Source organism: Oncorhynchus masou, chromosome 1 (genome assembly GCF_036934945.1).
Source record: "Oncorhynchus masou masou isolate Uvic2021 chromosome 1, UVic_Omas_1.1, whole genome shotgun sequence".
NCBI lineage: Eukaryota > Metazoa > Chordata > Actinopteri > Salmoniformes > Salmonidae > Oncorhynchus > Oncorhynchus masou.
This window is the reverse complement of record NC_088212.1, coordinates 12,262,280-12,279,481: the sequence shown is the minus strand read 5'-3', so window position 1 is coordinate 12,279,481 and position 17,202 is coordinate 12,262,280. Positions and strand designations below refer to the sequence as shown.

The window sequence follows — 17,202 nt, the reverse complement described above, 5'->3', positions numbered from 1 at the left end:
CCCCTCAGCCTTTTGTTAAAGGTTAAGCCAGATTACCATTTTAACAGAGTTGTCTACTCTCAAGTTCCCTTGTTACTTGTCTATTCTATTCTACTTCACTGCCTTCTGTTGTCTGGCACCAGTGATGTTTCATCCTTCCCCAGAACACACTGTTATTGTATCCTCTTTGTATCCTTTTGTTCTCTTCTCTAACTGTCACTCCACCATCACTCATCATTACTCATTGATTCTATGTCCCCTCTCTGTTCTCATCTCCTTTCTTACATCCCTATTCCTGTGTCCCTCTTTCTCTGCCCCCCCCCTCCTCCATGTTCATCCCCCCCTTTTTCCATCTCCTTGTCTCCTTTTTAGATTCCCCTTATTACTCGCTTTTCTTTTGCTCCCTCATATTCGTTCTATTGATCCCATTCTTCTCTGTCCTCCGATGTCTCCTTCTCTGGCTTCACTACCCTGTGTTGCACGTAGTCCCGTTAGAATGCTAATTCCAACCATGGTTAACTTCTCTTCGTTCTCCACATTTCTGATGTATGCCATCTGTCCCTTTATGTCCTCTCTTCATGTTGCCACCCAATAAGCATCCAAATGTCCAGTCCTTTTTCTTTAACAAGTTCCCCAGAGAACAATATTGTCAGAATTAGGGGACTTTATGGTGTTTTAAATTTATTTGTGACAATTCACAGATTACTGCTCATGTAGCAAGAGATGTTTGAGCTATCCACAATATAATTTAATTCATGTAAACAATTCATGTTGTATGTATTCATCGTGTTTGTCTCTAACATACTCATCTCTCCATATTGTTGTTTTCCCATCCACTCCTTGGCTTCGCAGTGACCAGCATCATGTGATGTGGCTGAGGCACCATGCAGGTAGGAGATCTCTCTCTGTGTGATGCAGCCAGTCTGCCTGTCTATCTGTCTGCCTGTCTGTAATCAAGGCATGGTGGCACTCCCATCCCTCCCTCTAATCACCAAACACAGAAAACATCCTAATAATGTCATCCTAAATCAATAAATCCCAATTACCCAATCCGGGAAAATACCACTGAAGGTGTTCAAAACAATCACATTTGATTTGCTTGCATCTCCGCCATCACATTAAACGACTGTTCATGTAGGTGTGCTGTCTTTTCATTTTGATCGCTGTCTCTTGGTGAGCAGTCTCCCATGGTTCCATCCTATGGCAGATTTAGAATGGATTTTCATACAGTAAAGGTCAGAGTATGACATGTCTATAGAGTCCAATAAAACCAAACATTTACAATGACCAAAAGCAGAGCGACTGCCAAGAGTGTGCAAAGCCGTCATCAAGGCAAAGGGTGGAAACTTTTAAGAATCTCAAATATAAAACATATTTGGATTTGTTTGTTTGATTTTTGATTACTACATGATTCCATATGTGTTATTTCATAGTTTTGATGTCTTCACTATTATTCTACAATGTAGAAAATAGTACAAATAAAGAAACCCTTGAATGAGCAGGTCCAAACATTTGACTGGTACTGTAAGTATTCAGACCCTTTAGTCTGTACTTTGCTAAATACTTTCCAAATGCACTGTGAATTTTGTTAGTGTCCCCTTTAGCTAACACCGTAACGTTAGCTAATCTTCCTGGGGTCCAACACCAATTAATAAGATATTACAAACAATTTTAAGTGAAGACTTTACAAACATTTAACAAGTAGACCATACAGACAGGTATTTTAATTGACGGGAAACACATTTAACATTCAATGCTTTCTATTTCCCTTCCAGTCATATGGTCTATCGCATTAGATGTTCTTATATTTTTGTCTAGAAGGTGGATTTACTTTTTGCCTGAGAAATATGGATTAGGTAAAGAGTTCCATTCAGCTATGGCTCTATGTAAAACTGTAGATTTATGTCGAATTTATCCTTGGCTTGGGTTGTCTTTATATGCCCTTAATTTACTATCGGAAGACTGGATCATAATTTGTTTTCAACATGAAGCCATGAGAGATTCTGATGCATTTGGATAATATTCATACAGATAGAGCAATGAAGAGATGATCTGGCAGCCCTGTTTAGAGCAATGATGAGATGATCTGGCAGCCCTGTTTAGAGCAATGAAGAGATGATCTGGCAGCCCTGTTTAGAGCAATGAAGAGGTGATCTGGCAGCCCTGTTTAGAGCAATGAAGAGATGATCTGGCAGCCCTGTTTTGAGCCATTTGGAGCTTTTTCATATCTTTCTTTGCTGTAGATGACTGGATAGTGTGATAGGACAAGGGATGTAATCACCTGTTTCAGAGTGCTAGATGTTACATACTCTGAACATTTTCTTGTAACAGAAATTCCCTTACCCATAACAATATTATCTGACGCCTAGTAGGTTTTTTTTCTTCACTCGCTCTACATGCGTTCTATTCATTGACAAATTCAATTGGGGATCATCAGCAAGCATATATTTTGAAACAAATACAATACATTTAGCTTTAGAAATGTTCAACACCAATTTGTTCATATCAACCCACTCGGACACCATTCTTAGTTTACTACTCAGTACATCTGTTGGCTCATTACATTTTGATGCTGCGCTATACATTGTAAAGTCATCATCATACATTGCCAGTCTTGCTTTGTTCATTACTGAAGGTAGTAAATCATTAGTAAAGATTGAGTAGAGAAGTGGGCCTAGGCAGCTTCCTTGAGAAACACCACAGTGAATATATTTACTGATCAAATAAAAGTTTAGTTGTCACGTGCGGCGAATACAACAGGTGTAAACCTTACAGCGAAATGCTTACTTACAGGCTCTAACCAATGGTGCCAAAAAAAGAGGAAAAGTGTGTGTGTGTGTGTGTGTGTGTGTGTGTGTGTAGGTAAGTAAAGAAATAAAACAACAGTAAAAAGGCATTTGAAAAAAGAGTAGCAAGACTATATACAGACACCTGTTAGTCAGGCTTATTGAGGTAGTATGTACATGTAGGTATCGTTAAAGTGACTATGCATATATATGATGAACAGAGAGTAGCAGAAGCGTAAAAAGAGGGTTTGGCGGGTGGTGGGACACAATGCAGATAGCCCGGTTAGCCAATGTGCGGGAGCACTGGTTGGTCAGGCCAATTTACGTAGTATGTACATTAATATATAGTTAAAGTGACTATGCATATAAGATAAACAGAGAGTAGCAGCAGCGTAAAAGAGGGGTTGGGGGGAGCACACAATGCAAATAGTCCGGGTAGCCATTTGATTACCTGTTCAGGAGTCTTATGGCTTGGGGGTAAAAACGGTTGAGAATCCTTTTTTTCCTAGTCTTGATAATTTTTAGGGCATTTCTCTGACACCGCCTGGTGTAGAGGTCCTGGATGGCAGACAGCTTTGCCCCAGTGATGTACTGGGCCGTACACACTACCCTCTGAAGTTCATTGCGGTCGGAGGCTGAGCAATTGTCGTACCAGGCAGTGATGCAACCGGTCAGGATGCTCTCGATGTTGCAGCTGTAGAACCTTCAGGACCCATGCCAAATCTTTTTAGTTTCCTGGAGGGCAATAGGCTTTGTCGTGCCCTCTTCACGACTGTCTTGGTGTGTTTGGACCAATCTAGTTTGTTGTTGACGTGGACACCAAGGAATTTAAAGCTCTCAACCTGCTCCACTACGGCCCCGTCGATGAGAATGGGGACTTGCTCGGTGCTCCTTTTCCTGTAGTCCACAATCATCTTAGTCTTGGTTACGTTGAGGGATAGGTTGTTATTCTGGCACCACCTGGCCAGGTCTCTGACCTCCTCCCTATAGGCTGTCTCGTCGTTGTCGGTGATCAGGCCTACCACTGTTGTCTCATCAGCAAACTTAATGATGGTGTTGGAGTCGTGCCTTGCCATGCAGTCGTGGGTGAACAGGGAGTACAGGAGGGGACTGAGCACGCACCCCTGGGGAGCTCCAGTGTTGAGGATCAGCGTAGCAGATGTGTTGCTACCTACCCTCACCACCTGGGAGCGGCCTGTCAGGAAGTCCAGGATCCAGTTGCAGAGGGAGGTGTTTTGTCCCAGGATCCTTAGCTTGGTGATGAGCTTTGAGGATACTATGGTGTTGAACGCTGAGCTGTAGTCAATGAACAGCATTCTCACATAGGTGTTCCTTTTGTCCAGGTGGGAAAGGGCAGTGTGGAGTGCAATAGAGATGGTGTCATCTGTGGATCTGTTTGGGTGGTATGCAAATTGGAGTGGGTCTAAGGTTTTTGGGATAATGGTATTGTGAGCCATTACCAGCCTTTCAAAGCACTTCATGGCTACGGACGTGAGTACTACAGTTCTGTTGTCATTTAGGCAGGTTGCCTTTGTGTTCTTGGGCACAGGGACTATGGTGGTCTGCTTGAAGCATGTTGGTATTACAGTCTCAATCAGGGACATGTTGAAAATGTCAGTGAAGACACCTGCCAGTTGGTCAACATATGCCCGGAGCACATGTCCTGGTAATCCGTCTGGCCCCGCAGCCTTGTGTATGTTGACCTGTTTAAAGGTCTTACTCACATTGGCTACAGAGTGCGTGATCACACAGTTGTCTGGAACAGCTGATGCTCTCATGCATGCCTCAGTGCTTGCCTCGAAGCGAGCATAGAAGTGATTTAGCTCGTCTGGTTGGCTCGTGTCACTGGGCAGCTCGCGGCTGTGCTTCTCTTTGTAGTCTGTAATAGTTTGCAAGCCCTGCCACATCCGACGAGCGTCGTAGCCGGTGTAGTATGATTCAATCTTAGCCCTGTATTGACGCTTTGCCTGTTTGATGGTTCATCACAGGGCATAGCAGGGTTTCTTGTAGCTTCCGGGTTAGTGTCACGGCCCTTGAAAGCGGCAGCTCTACCCTTTAGCTCAGTGCGAATTTTGCCTGTAATCTATGGCTTCTGGTTGGGGTATGTACGTACAGTCACTGTGGGGACGACGTCCTCAATGCACTTATTGATAAAGCCAGTGACTGATGTGGTGTATTCCTCAATGTCATCGGAGGAATCCCGGAACATGTTCCAGTCTGTGATAGCAAAACAGTCCTGTAGTTTAGCATCTGCTTCATCTGACCATTTTGAATCACTGGTGCTTCCTGCTTTAATTTTTGCTTGTAAGCAGGAATCGGGAGGATAGAGTTGTAATCGGATTTACCAAATGGAGGGCGAGGGAGAGCTTTGTACGCGTCTCTGTGTGTGGAGTACAGGTGATCTAGATTTTTTTTTCTCTGATTGCACATTTAACATGTTGTTAGAGATTTGGTAGAACTGCAGTTTCCCTGCATTAAAGTCTCCGGCCACTAGGAGCGCCGCCTCTGGGTGAGTGGTTTCCTGTTTGATTGAAAAGTTACCGTTAAAGAACACTTTTTGCCTTTTCCTGGATAGATAGTTTTCCATAAAGGACTGCAGACTTAAAACTCTAACATTTGAGTTTACAAAGTTACAGTTAATGATCAATTACATCAAAAGCAGCACTGAAATCTAGCAACACTGCACCATTTAACATCCTGTTATGCATACTCTTTAACCAATCATCTGTCATTTGTGCTAAGGCCGTACTTGTAGAATGCCCCTCTCTTTGCATGCTGGAACACCGTTGTCAGAACATAACATGAGAAATAATCCTTGATTTGTTCAGATGAGTCAATTATTGGATTATTTTTTTAACACAGACAGCAAGCTTATATGATGACTATTAGGAACAGTGAATGCATATTTTTTTTATCCTTAGGTAGTGGAATGACCTTTTGGCTCTTTCCAGACTTCTGGGCACACCCTATACATCAAGCATGTATTAAGCATATGAGCGATTGGGGCTGATATTTGTTTAGTTGGAACTCTATCAATTTGGCGTCAAGATGATCTGTGACCTGTCATCCGAAAGAGACAACAGCATCCTTTCTACCTCTTCCCTTTCTACTTGGTGAAATTCAAACATACATTGCCTCTCCTTCATGATGCAATTTTTTATAAGGGTACAGTTGAAGTCGGACTTTTACAAACACTTAGGTTGGAGTCATTAACTTGTTTTTCGACCGCTCCACAAATTTCTTGTTAACAAACTATAGATTTGGCAAGTCGGTTAGGACATCTACTTTGTGCATGACAAGTAATTTTTCCAACAATTGTTTACAGACAGATTATTTCACTTATAATTCACTGTATCACTATTCCAGTGGGTCAGAAGTTTACATACACTAAGTTTACTGTGCCTTTAAACAGCTTGGAAAATTCCCGAAAATGATGTCATGGCTTTAGAAGCTTCTGATAGGCTAATTGACATCATTTGAGTCAATTGGAGGTGTACCTTTGGATGTATTTCAAGGCCTACCTTCAAAATCTCAGTGCCTCTTTGCTTGAAATCATGAGAAAATCAAAAGAAATCAGGCAATTTCAGCAATTTCCAAATGCCTGAAGGTACCACGTTCATCTGTACAAACAATAGTACGCAAGTATAAACACCATGGGACCACGCATCCATCATACCGCTCAGGAAGGAGACGCGTTCTGTCTCCTAGAGATGAACATACTTTGGTGCGAAAAGTGCAAATCAATCCAAGAACAACAGCAAAGGACCTTTTTGAAGATGCTGGAGGAAACGTGTCCAAAAGTATCTATATCCACAGTAAAACGAGTCCTATATCGACATAACCTGAAAGGACGCTCAGCAAGGAAGAAGCCACTGCTCCAAAACCGCCATAAAAAGACAGACTACAGTTTGCGACTGCACATGGGGACAAATATCGTACTTTTTAGAGAAATGTCCTCTGGTCTGATGAAACAAAAAAATAACTGTTTGGCCATAATGACTATCGTTATGTTTGGAGGAAAAGGGGGAGGCTTGCAAGCCAAAGAACCCCATCCCAACTGTGAATTACGGGGGTGGCAGCATCATGTTGTGCGGATGCTTTGCTGCAGGACGGACTGGTGCACTTCACAAAATAGATGGCATCATGAGGATGGAAATTATGTGGATATATTGACGCAACATCTCAAGACATCAGTCAGGAAGTTAAAGCTTGGTCGCGAATGGATCATAATTTGCAAATAAATTCATAAAAATCCTATAATGTGATTTTTCTGGATTTTTCCCCTCATTTTGTCTGTCATAGTTGAAGTGTACCTATGATGAAAATTACAGGCCTCATCTTTTTAAGTGGGAGAACTTGCACAATTGGTGGCTGACTAAATACTTTTTTGCCCCACTGTGTGTGTGTATATAGATAGATATATCTATCTATCTATCGTCCGATTTAATGTTTCAGATTTTTTTGGTCCTCCAATAATCGGTATTGGTCGTTGAAATATCATAATCGGTCGACCTCTATATTGGAGTGGCCATCACAAAGCCTTGACCTCAATCCTATAGAACATTTGTTTCAGAACTGAAAAGTTTTTGGTCCTCCTGACTCAGTTCCACCAGCTCTGTCAGGAGGAATGTGTTATGTACTTGAGTGAAGACCCAAAAGCGGTTTTAACAGAAAACAGAGTTCTTTAATGAAAAACAGGAATGGCATAAATCCTCTTCCAACGTTGTCAATGGAACAAAAAGAACGTTAGTATATGCAGGATGCACCTGCCCCATGGAAGACTCCGGGCAGGATAGGACAAGGTGGAAGCAAACCGGGACGGACAGCTTGCGGCATGAAAATGATCACAAACAAGAATCAGACACTGAAAGTCAGGAACAGAGAGAAAATAGAGACCTAATCAGAGGGGAAGAGAGAACAGGTGTGAAAGAGTGAATGAGCTAGTTAGGGAGATGTAGAACAGCTGAAGAATGAGAGACAGAGAAGGTAACCTAAAAATACCAGCAGAGAGAGACAGAGTGAACCCAATTAACAGACATAACAAGACATGACAGAATGGGCCAAAATTCACCCAATTAATTGTGGAAGGCTACCCGAAATGTTTGACCCAAGTTAAACAATTTAAAGGCAATGCTACCAAATACTAATTCAGTGTATGTAAACTTCTGACCCACTGGGAATGTGATGAAAGAAATAAAATCTGAAATAAATCAGTCTCTCTACTAAAATAAAATGGTGTTCCTAACTGACCCAAGACAGGGAATTTTTACTAGGATTAAATGTCAGGAATTGTGAATAACTGAGTTTAAATGTATTTGGCTAAGGTGTATGTAAACTTCCGACTTCAACTGTATATGACATGGAGCCATAGGTTGGAATCATAGCATTCCTCAACTTGTTCACTTTGCCTGTAAAATATTAATTAAAGCAATGTCCAGTGGTTTTGTAATAAATATTCCCTCTGATTTAACAAGAGGCGTACATATTCAAATTCCTACCCATAATAGCTTTCAACGTTCTCTCCACAGTTTTCCCATCACCCTTCACTTCATCAATGTTGTGCTGATAGAATCCCTTCTTCTTTCCTTTGTTTAGCTTGGTCACACGATTTCTTCATTCACAATAACTTTTCTTATCAAACAGAGTGCCAGATTTATCTGCTGAGTTTTTTTTTTTTGGCATCATAACATTGAATCATGAAATTTCTCAGCTCAACATCAATCCATGGGGCACCGTTTGACCTGACAGTGCATTTTCTCAAAGGGGCGTGCTTATCAGCTATACTCCATAAATCATTTCTTAAAGGGGCGTGCTTATCAGCTATACTCATAAATCATTTCTTAAAGGGGCGTGCTTATCAGCTATACTCATAAATCATTTCTTAAAGGGGCGTGCTTATCAGCTATACTCATAAATCATTTCTTAAAGGGGCGTGCTTATCAGCTATACTCATCCTTATTACACACTTCTAACCATTGCCCATTCTTAATCTCACCCACAAATGAGTCCTGATTGAACCCTCTGTAGGACCTTGGGTAGATTACAAATGCCTTTGGTATTTTAGTTTTCCTAGTGAGTGCACCCAAGTTACGATCACAACAACCTCGTGCCACTGATACAGCTTTAGAACAATGTTCAGCCATTTTTTAGTAAAAATGTGATCGTTACAAGTTCATGTGATACCGGACCTATTATGTTCTGGTTGGTAATGTCATAACATGGGTCAGGTTACATACATTGGCAACAGAAATACATTTATTTTTCATTGAACAGTTGGTGTTAAAAAAAAATCTATTTACCTCCCCCAAAATACATTTCCCTATTTTTATCAGATACCTATCCAACATTTAGCAAATTACATCAAGATATTTCACATGAAATCTATAGCAGCAACCAACTAGAATAGGTCCTTCTGTTGTTTTGCAGGAATATGATTCTAGATGTAAACTACAGCTCCACCCCATATCTATTTCTGAACAAATTGTATCCATGTATAGAGATCTCAGCATCCTCAAACGAAGAGTCCAAGTGAGTCTCTGATATTGCCAATACATGAATATTGTTTGTCTGCACTAGACAGCATATTTCATGATTCTTGTTTCTTAAACTGCATATATTCAAGTCTTAAACTGCATATATTCAAGTGAGCAATTTAACAGACCTTTCTTTGGTAGATTTACAGTATTTGGAATCCTGAGAGAGAGATACTCAGTCAGTGTGTGCGTGCGTGCGTCAACTGTATGAACTAAGAGCTTTAAGGAAACTTGCATGAACATTTAATGTACAGTTGCTCAGTGGGAGCATTAAACGTGTGATCACTATCGCTACACTGACTGTGTGATAAAAGTTAAGTGCATTCCTACCCAGTGTGTTGACACTCAGTGAAATATGGAGCCTATAAGAACGTTCAGCACCGTCCCTTTACTCACTGTAGTGCACAGTAATTACATGGCTAGCGAGTCTCTGCCTCGTGCGTGCGTGCATCAGAGCTGGAGTGGCTAATTTAGTGCATGTAAGGCTGTCCTCTTTCTTTCTCTCTTTCCCTCACTCTCTCTCTGTCTCCAGACCTGGACTTATTAATGAAGAGACATCTGTTTCATGAATGCGGAAAGAGGCCCCAGAGTCCGGTGGACAGGGCTCTCGCAAAAGTTTTCCAAATTTCACCTTCCATTGATCCAGTGGAAGTGGCCCTTCCGTGCAGGTCCAGCCAGCAGCGTAAAACCCAGCCCGGGGAATCAGTAATGCCCAACGTCCCCTCTGATCCTGTGAAACGCAGACGCAGCGCTGAAGGGCATATATAATGGAATTTCATTCATCATAGCCCAGGCAGGGGCTTTGGTCTGTTGTGTTATAATAATGCAGACCTGGCAGGCACTGTGGACTAAAAAGCATGATGGGAAAAGAACCCATCCTCGCTAACAAACAGTGAGTTTCTTTGCGTGTGTGTGACTTCGCGCCTCCACTTGACAGTCTGTCCTGTGGTCTTGAGTAAACAAGTAACTAATTGATGTGGCCATTGTAAACCGGGTTAGAGTGGAGTGTGGGTTGAGATCTGCTGCCTGTCGATGTGCTGTGTCAAGAGAACTGTGTGGCAGTGACTCAGTCACAGCACTCTGGTGGATCATAGTCAAGGTCAGGTGCTGCATGGAGGGATCACGATTCCATTGAGGGTCAGGCTAAATGCGACCAATCTAATTACACTAATTAGCTGAACAATGTCCTCATCAGAATGGAATGTGAACGCACAATTAAAGACGGGGGCACAGACCTGATTGAGGTTCTCAGAGTGTTATCGTTATGGTAACCGTCCCACTTTAAACGGAGACAGTGAATAGTGTTTTATTTTGTGATTTTGTGTAAAGAGAGCATTGTTTTGCTGATTTCTGCCAATTTATCTTTTTGTAGTTTGGAATAAGTAGTCAAATGTAACCTGTAACTTAAACTCACGAGCAGTGGTGGGGTGGCGACGGTGGTGGTAAGTGACAGGCAGAGGGATGTGTTAAGACTGCTGCAGGGCACTGTCTATTCCTAGGGCCTTTAGCTCAAGCTTGCAACACTCCTGAATGCTGAAGAAATACTTCATTTTGTTCTTATTAATATTATTGTTTTTTTTTTGTACCAGAGCAGGACATGAAAGTGGAAGGATTTAATGATTCAACAGACACCCATACAAGTCGTTCAATTGGTTTGAACTAACTCCTCCACAATCCACTGAGAACTGTTTGAAAAAGTCAAGCCTGCTTCCTGTCATGACTCCTCGCATTAAATTAATCTGCTCTTTTTGTGAGCTTTTGGTCTCGGTTCCCTTGAGGCATTCAGTGATGGCAAGGCTAAGGCTAAACAGTTTTTTATCAAAGCCCTTCTGTCAACATCACCAGATATATGAGGTATCGTTCAACAGCGGCTGACATTCAGCCATGATACTCATGCTCTCTACAAGTGCCGTTAATGGGCTAATTACCCATAAGTATGAGCCAAGTCATCGAGGCTATTGTGAAAGGATTTTTCTAGTATTAAATTAGCGTTACTTTTCATTAGCGCAACTGCCGCTATTTGTTTTAATGGTTGTATTAAAGAGCTCTGATTTAATCAAGTGCTAACCATCAGAACGAGAGAAATTAGCCAAACGAGACGTTGACAAGCTAAGTTACATTGGGTTTCTCTTCCCTAATAAAGTACTGAACATGCTTAGTATTGCATGTTGCTCTGTTTTATCCATATAGTGCTTAGGGAGTCATGTGCTATGAGCACCTGGGTCTATCACCTGGACTGATGCACCATTCAGTCTCATGCAGACTTTGTGTTATGTTCTATGTTCTAATCTCTTTCTATGTCACGCCCATGGGCTTAGTTTGGTTGAGGTGTGTGTAATGAACACAAGCTGTGTATGAGTCCCAGGAAAGACCATACCGAGCCATCTGTAGCTTCACTGCATTGGCCAGTGGCAAAATCTCTCGTCTAAGGCTCCTTTCCTGTTTGGCTAATTCAATGGCTGGTTAATTAAAATACCTGAAATAGTATTTGATCCCAGGTCTGGTCTAGATTGTGAATACCTGAGTGAGGAGATACAATGGTTTCTGTTCTTCGTACTGTAAAAACATATCTAAAGCAGAGGTAAGCTAGCCAATAGCTAGCCCAGTTTATTAACCAGGAAATATCAATAACTTCACCTGTCAATATCTCTACAGTGAGTGCTCTGAATACCTCCGGCACGTGATTGGCCTGTTCAAATATTACTCTGAATATTTAGTTGTGTTCACTTGTACATTCTGGACCAGAGAACTAGTTCTGGTTAGTAGGTTGGGGATTGTGATGCTTCTACGAGGCTCTCTCTGGTGGCCGAGAAAAGACAACTCACTAGATGTTGTTGATCTGAAAGGTTATTTCTGGCTACTCCAGATCTCCATAGCCAGATAAGCCTATTCTACAGATGGATTTACATGTTTTAATGACTTTCGGTGTTCAATAATAAAGCATTAAAGATGAAAAAAAAGGTGAGATTCCTGCGGTTATATTCTCATTGCCAAAAAAAGGGAAGGTGTTTTTTTTTTATGTGCTATTGCCACATCATATTCCCCTTTTAATTACTACAAAGTTCAAAGAAACACTCTGAAAAATTCCCTTTAATAGTTTCACATCATTAAAGATAACACAATTAAAAACGTTTTCAGATTGGGTTTTGCGCTAACCTTTCAATTGAACTCGTCTATTTTAAGCAATGAAAGAGAACTCGTTTAAAATCAGCACACAGGAAAATAATACATACATACACACATACACACATACACACACACACACACACAGTTGATCATCAGTTCTTCTTACATTGCTGACCCGGGATACAATTAATTGGAGGGTTTAGAGCATCTTAATAGAAAACCAGTGCAATCAGCATATGTTTCAAAAGGGAGAATTATGATTGTATTTCATAAGAATGGAATGGATTCCGAAATGAATTAGCTTCTTCTAATTCTCTGGACAGAAGACTGTACAGTGTGAGTGGGACAAGGGGGACAGCAGCAGAGGAGGAACCCTCGTGAGCATGTGGGAGAGAGAAACTGGGAGAAACAGTTGCTATGGCCGCTCAGACAGATATGACATGGGACTCATTTTTAGTGTAAGCTTTCTTGTTGCACTTATCCTCCATGCCCTTGGAGAATACCAAGCTGTAGAATTATTATTCTTTTTTAAATGAGATTGCGGACAGTGAGAGTGGCCTTGGTGAAAAGTCAGTCTGTTTTTGCCTCTCCAAGGCCTAAGGAATACAGCAGCCACATAGACAAGGTATTTTTTATTTTCAGAGAATGCAGGAATATTCTGTCTTTGACAACCCTTTACCACTGAAACTGTGTGTGTGTGTGTGTGTGTGTGCGTGTGTGTGTGTGTGTGTGTGTGTGTGTGCACAGTTTGACATATGCTTCTTAGTAGCCTGCTATTTTGGTCTGTTCAAGGCAACCAGCCCCCATGCTTGTCTTACTGTATGTGGGCCAGTCAATCATGGTGGTTCGAGGACACTGAGAGACCGACATGGTTACAGAGCAGCAAATGGAGAAGGGCGCCATGGTGACAGAGCAGCAAATAGTGAAGGGCGCCATGGTGACAGAGCAGCAAATAGTGAAGGGCGCCATGGTGACAGAGCAGCAAATAGTGAAGGGCGCCATGGTGACAGAGCAGCAAATAGTGAAGGGCGCCATGGTGACAGAGCAGCAAATAGTGAAGGGCGCCATGGTGACAGAGCAGCAAATAGTGAAGGGCGCCATGGTGACAGAGCAGCAAATAGTGAAGGGCGCCATGGTGACAGAGCAGCAAATAGTGAAGTTCGCCATGGTGACAGAGCAGCAAATGGAGAAGGGCGCCATGGTGACAGAGCAACAAATGGTGAAGGGCGCCATGGTGACAGAGCAGCAAATAGTGAAGGGCGCCATGGTGACAGAGCAGCAAATGGTGAAGGGCGCCATGGTGACAGAGCAGCAAATGGTGAAGGTGAAGGCGCCATGGTGACAGAGCAGCAAATAGTGAAGGGCGCCATGGTGACAGAGCAGCAAATATTGAAGGGCGCCATGGTGACAGAGCAGCAAATAGTGAAGTTCGCCATGGTGACAGAGCAACAAATAGTGAAGGGCGCCATGGTGACAGAGCAGCAAATAGTGAAGGCGCCATGGTGACAGAGCAGCAAATGTGAAGGGCGCCATGGTGACAGAGCAGCAAATATTGAAGGGCGCCATGGTGACAGAGCAGCAAATAGTGAAGTTCGCCATGGTGACAGAGCAACAAATAGTGAAGTTCGCCATGGTGACAGAGCAACAAATAGTGAAGGGCGCCATGGTGACAGAGCAGCAAATAGTGAAGGGCGCCATGGTGACAGAGCAGCAAATAGTGAAGGGCGCCATGGTGACAGAGCAGCAAATAGTGAAGGGCGCCATGGTGACAGAGCAGCAAATAGTGAAGTTCGCCATGGTGACAGAGCAGCAAATGGAGAAGGGCGCCATGGTGACAGAGCAGCAAATGGTGAAGGGCGCCATGGTGACAGAGCAGCAAATAGAGAAGGGCGCCATGGTGACAGAGCAGCAAATAGTGAAGGGCGCCATGGTGACAGAGCAGCAAATAGTGAAGGGCGCCATGGTGACAGCAGCAAATAGTGAAGGGCGCCATGGTGACAGAGCAGCAAATAGTGAAGGGCGCCATGGTGACAGAGCAACAAATAGTGAAGGGCGCCATGGTGACAGAGCAGCAAATAGTGAAGGGCGCCATGGTGACAGAGCAGCAAATAGTGAAGGGCGCCATGGTGACAGAGCAGCAAATAGTGAAGGGCGCCATGGTGACAGAGCAGCAAATGGAGAAGGGCGCCATGGTGACAGAGCAGCAAATGGAGAAGGGCGCCATGGTGACACAGATTTAAAAGCACATCATAAAGTGATTGGGCGAGAAGTTGGACTGACTCCCCAGACAGCATCTCTTAGGAAAGTGGAGTGTGTTGGACAGAGAGGGAATAAGAGTTGCAGGGAATCTGTCTACATTTTGGTCTGTGCCTACCGTCACCTCCCGTTTGGACTGAGAAGGGAGAGGTTATTTTTTACAACTCCCTGAACTTGTCTGAACATATACTGGCTTTGACTGTCTGTACCTAGAGAACACGGTCCCTGAGGAAGATTGGATTCATTTGTCGCTGTGTATGTCTACGCCTCGATTTAGATCACTTGGCTCACTGAGCGCATGAATTCAAAGTCCTTACACAGTAATTAGACTACAGTAATGTCTTTGTACGTTTGTCTTATGCTAATATAAAGAATTCCTCTCATGTGTAACGGGTAATCCTTCATACATGATAATTACTAGCCAGACATTACAGATGGGGAAAAAAATAGAAATTACACTTCAAAGCCAAACCTGTACAGGCATGGTGTTGGGCAGTACTTAAAGCTAATGTCAAATATCCAAAACACAAAAGCAGCATTACCTTGATTGAAAACAGTCATTTAAAACGAACCTCCAAGACAGCATTAGTGGTAATAACAGCAGCAGTTATGCAACAACTAACACGGATATAATTCAGGAACGCAACGTTACATTTGCTGGACTGCGATCGCAACAATTAAGAGAGCAATTAAAATTGCCTTATGTTTGAAACAAACCCCAGATCAGTGGAGGAATATCACACAGGGCTGAGAGAAACAAGGACAGGAGGAGGTAGCAGCAGAGTAAAGTGTTTAAAGAGATGAAACATTAAACCAAAGCCTTATTTAGTTGTACTCTTTGTGCGTGTGTGTGTGTGTGTGTGTGTGTGTGCGTGCGTGCAGGGATGGGGCCAGTGAGAGTAGAATAAATACATAGGGTAGACTGGGTGTACATGAAGAATTACAACACAGAAAAATACTGCTAATTTTACTGCTATTTTGTTTTGCACCAGATTCAACATGTTGGAAGGTTGTGTTGCGTTCTCTTTTATCCGACATGAAATTGGAGTCACGCTTTTCTTTCTTTTTTAACCCTTAATTCACCAGGTCAGTTGATTTGAGGACACATTCTCATTTACATCAAGGACCTGAGAGGAGAGGGGATGAAATGAGCCAATTGTAAGCTTCTGGATCTTTCATCAGGCTGGTAGCGGGTCGTGACTTTTCTTCAGAAAGCTCTGGATCCTTAGTCAGTTTTGTCCATTTGGTCAATACCTTTTTTCAGAAGACTCTAGATACTTAATCAGGCTTGCAGCTGATCAATACCTTTCTTCAGAAGGCTCTGGATCCTTAATCAGGCAGGTCGCTGGTCAATACCTTTTCCTTTCCCCCTCCTTCAGGGAGCATGTTTAACCCACACTATAACGGTTCTGGTCTAAAGTTATGCACTATATAGGGAATATGGTGCCATTTAGGACACGTTCTAACACAAATTCTGGGTTTTTGTGTTTTCACTTCTTCTTTTTTTACATAATGTTTCTGCCACTGTCTCTTCTGGATCATCTGGACACCAGAACAGCGATTTCTCACCTCGTACTGGACGAAGAATTCTTCTTTAACAATTCGGAGGGAAAGATAAACAGCTCGTCCCAGACCAGGTCCAAATCCCAGTCATTTGCTTGAAGAGGAGACACCGATACAGGGTGGGGCGTAGATACGGGTGCTTGGTGAAAATTTGTCAACGAGTAGATAATCCGCCTTTACAATCCATATGTCCGTATGTTTCACCGACTGAGCGACGACATGGATAATAAACAGTTGGCTAGGTTTTCCGTGCATCGGCAAGACAGAACAGCAACCTCCAGTAATACGAGGAGTGGTGGTCTGTATCTGTCAACGACAGCTGGTGCGCTATCTCTAATATTAAGGAAGTCTTTAGGTTTTGCTTGCCTGAGGTAGAGTATCTCATGATAAGCTGTAGACCACACTATTTTCCAAGAGTGTCAACGTTTTTCGTAGCTGTCTATTTACCACCACAAACTGATGCTGGCACTAAGATGGCACTGAACAAGCTGACCACACCACTCGTGTTACATTGCAAAATCATTTAATCCAAAATGTTTGCGCGCCTCAACGACCGTCTGCATTGCCAGGTGCTAAAATAGAACTTGGTCCTTTTTTTATGCTTGATGCGTTACAAGTCCCGCCTCTCCCATCTCCTCATTGGTTTTTAGGAGCATATACCCACGTGGGTGATTGAAAGATAAACTGGTGCCCACACTCCAGTCCAGTTGGTGGTGGTAATGCACCTTAATCTTGGAACTCCCCATCCCGGATCCGGGATCGTGACTAAAGCCTCAGGCTCATTAGCATAACGCAACGTTAACGATTTCTGAAAATCGCAAATAAAATGAAAATAATGCGTCTGCTCTCAAGCTTAGCCTTTTCTTAACAACACTGTCATCTCAGATTTTCAAAATATGCTTTTGAACCATAGAAATTGACTAATTTGTGTAAGAGTATGCAAAGCTAGCATTGCATTT

General features: G+C 42.6%; 1 protein-coding gene across 2 annotated transcripts in view; it reads left to right on the top strand.

The window, feature by feature from the left end:
• LOC135515759 (serine-rich coiled-coil domain-containing protein 1-like) overlaps positions 1–17,202 on the top strand; it is a 114,162-nt gene that overhangs the window by 76,070 nt on the left and 20,890 nt on the right. The window contains exon 10 of one of the 2 annotated variants that reach the window (XM_064939590.1): positions 832–869. The exons of the other annotated variant lie outside the window; for it this stretch is intronic. Within the exon in view, the coding sequence (XP_064795662.1) occupies positions 832–834 (3 nt within the window). The 3' untranslated portion in view covers positions 835–869. The remainder of the gene's footprint in view (positions 1–831; positions 870–17,202) is intronic. 2 annotated transcript variants of the gene reach the window in all.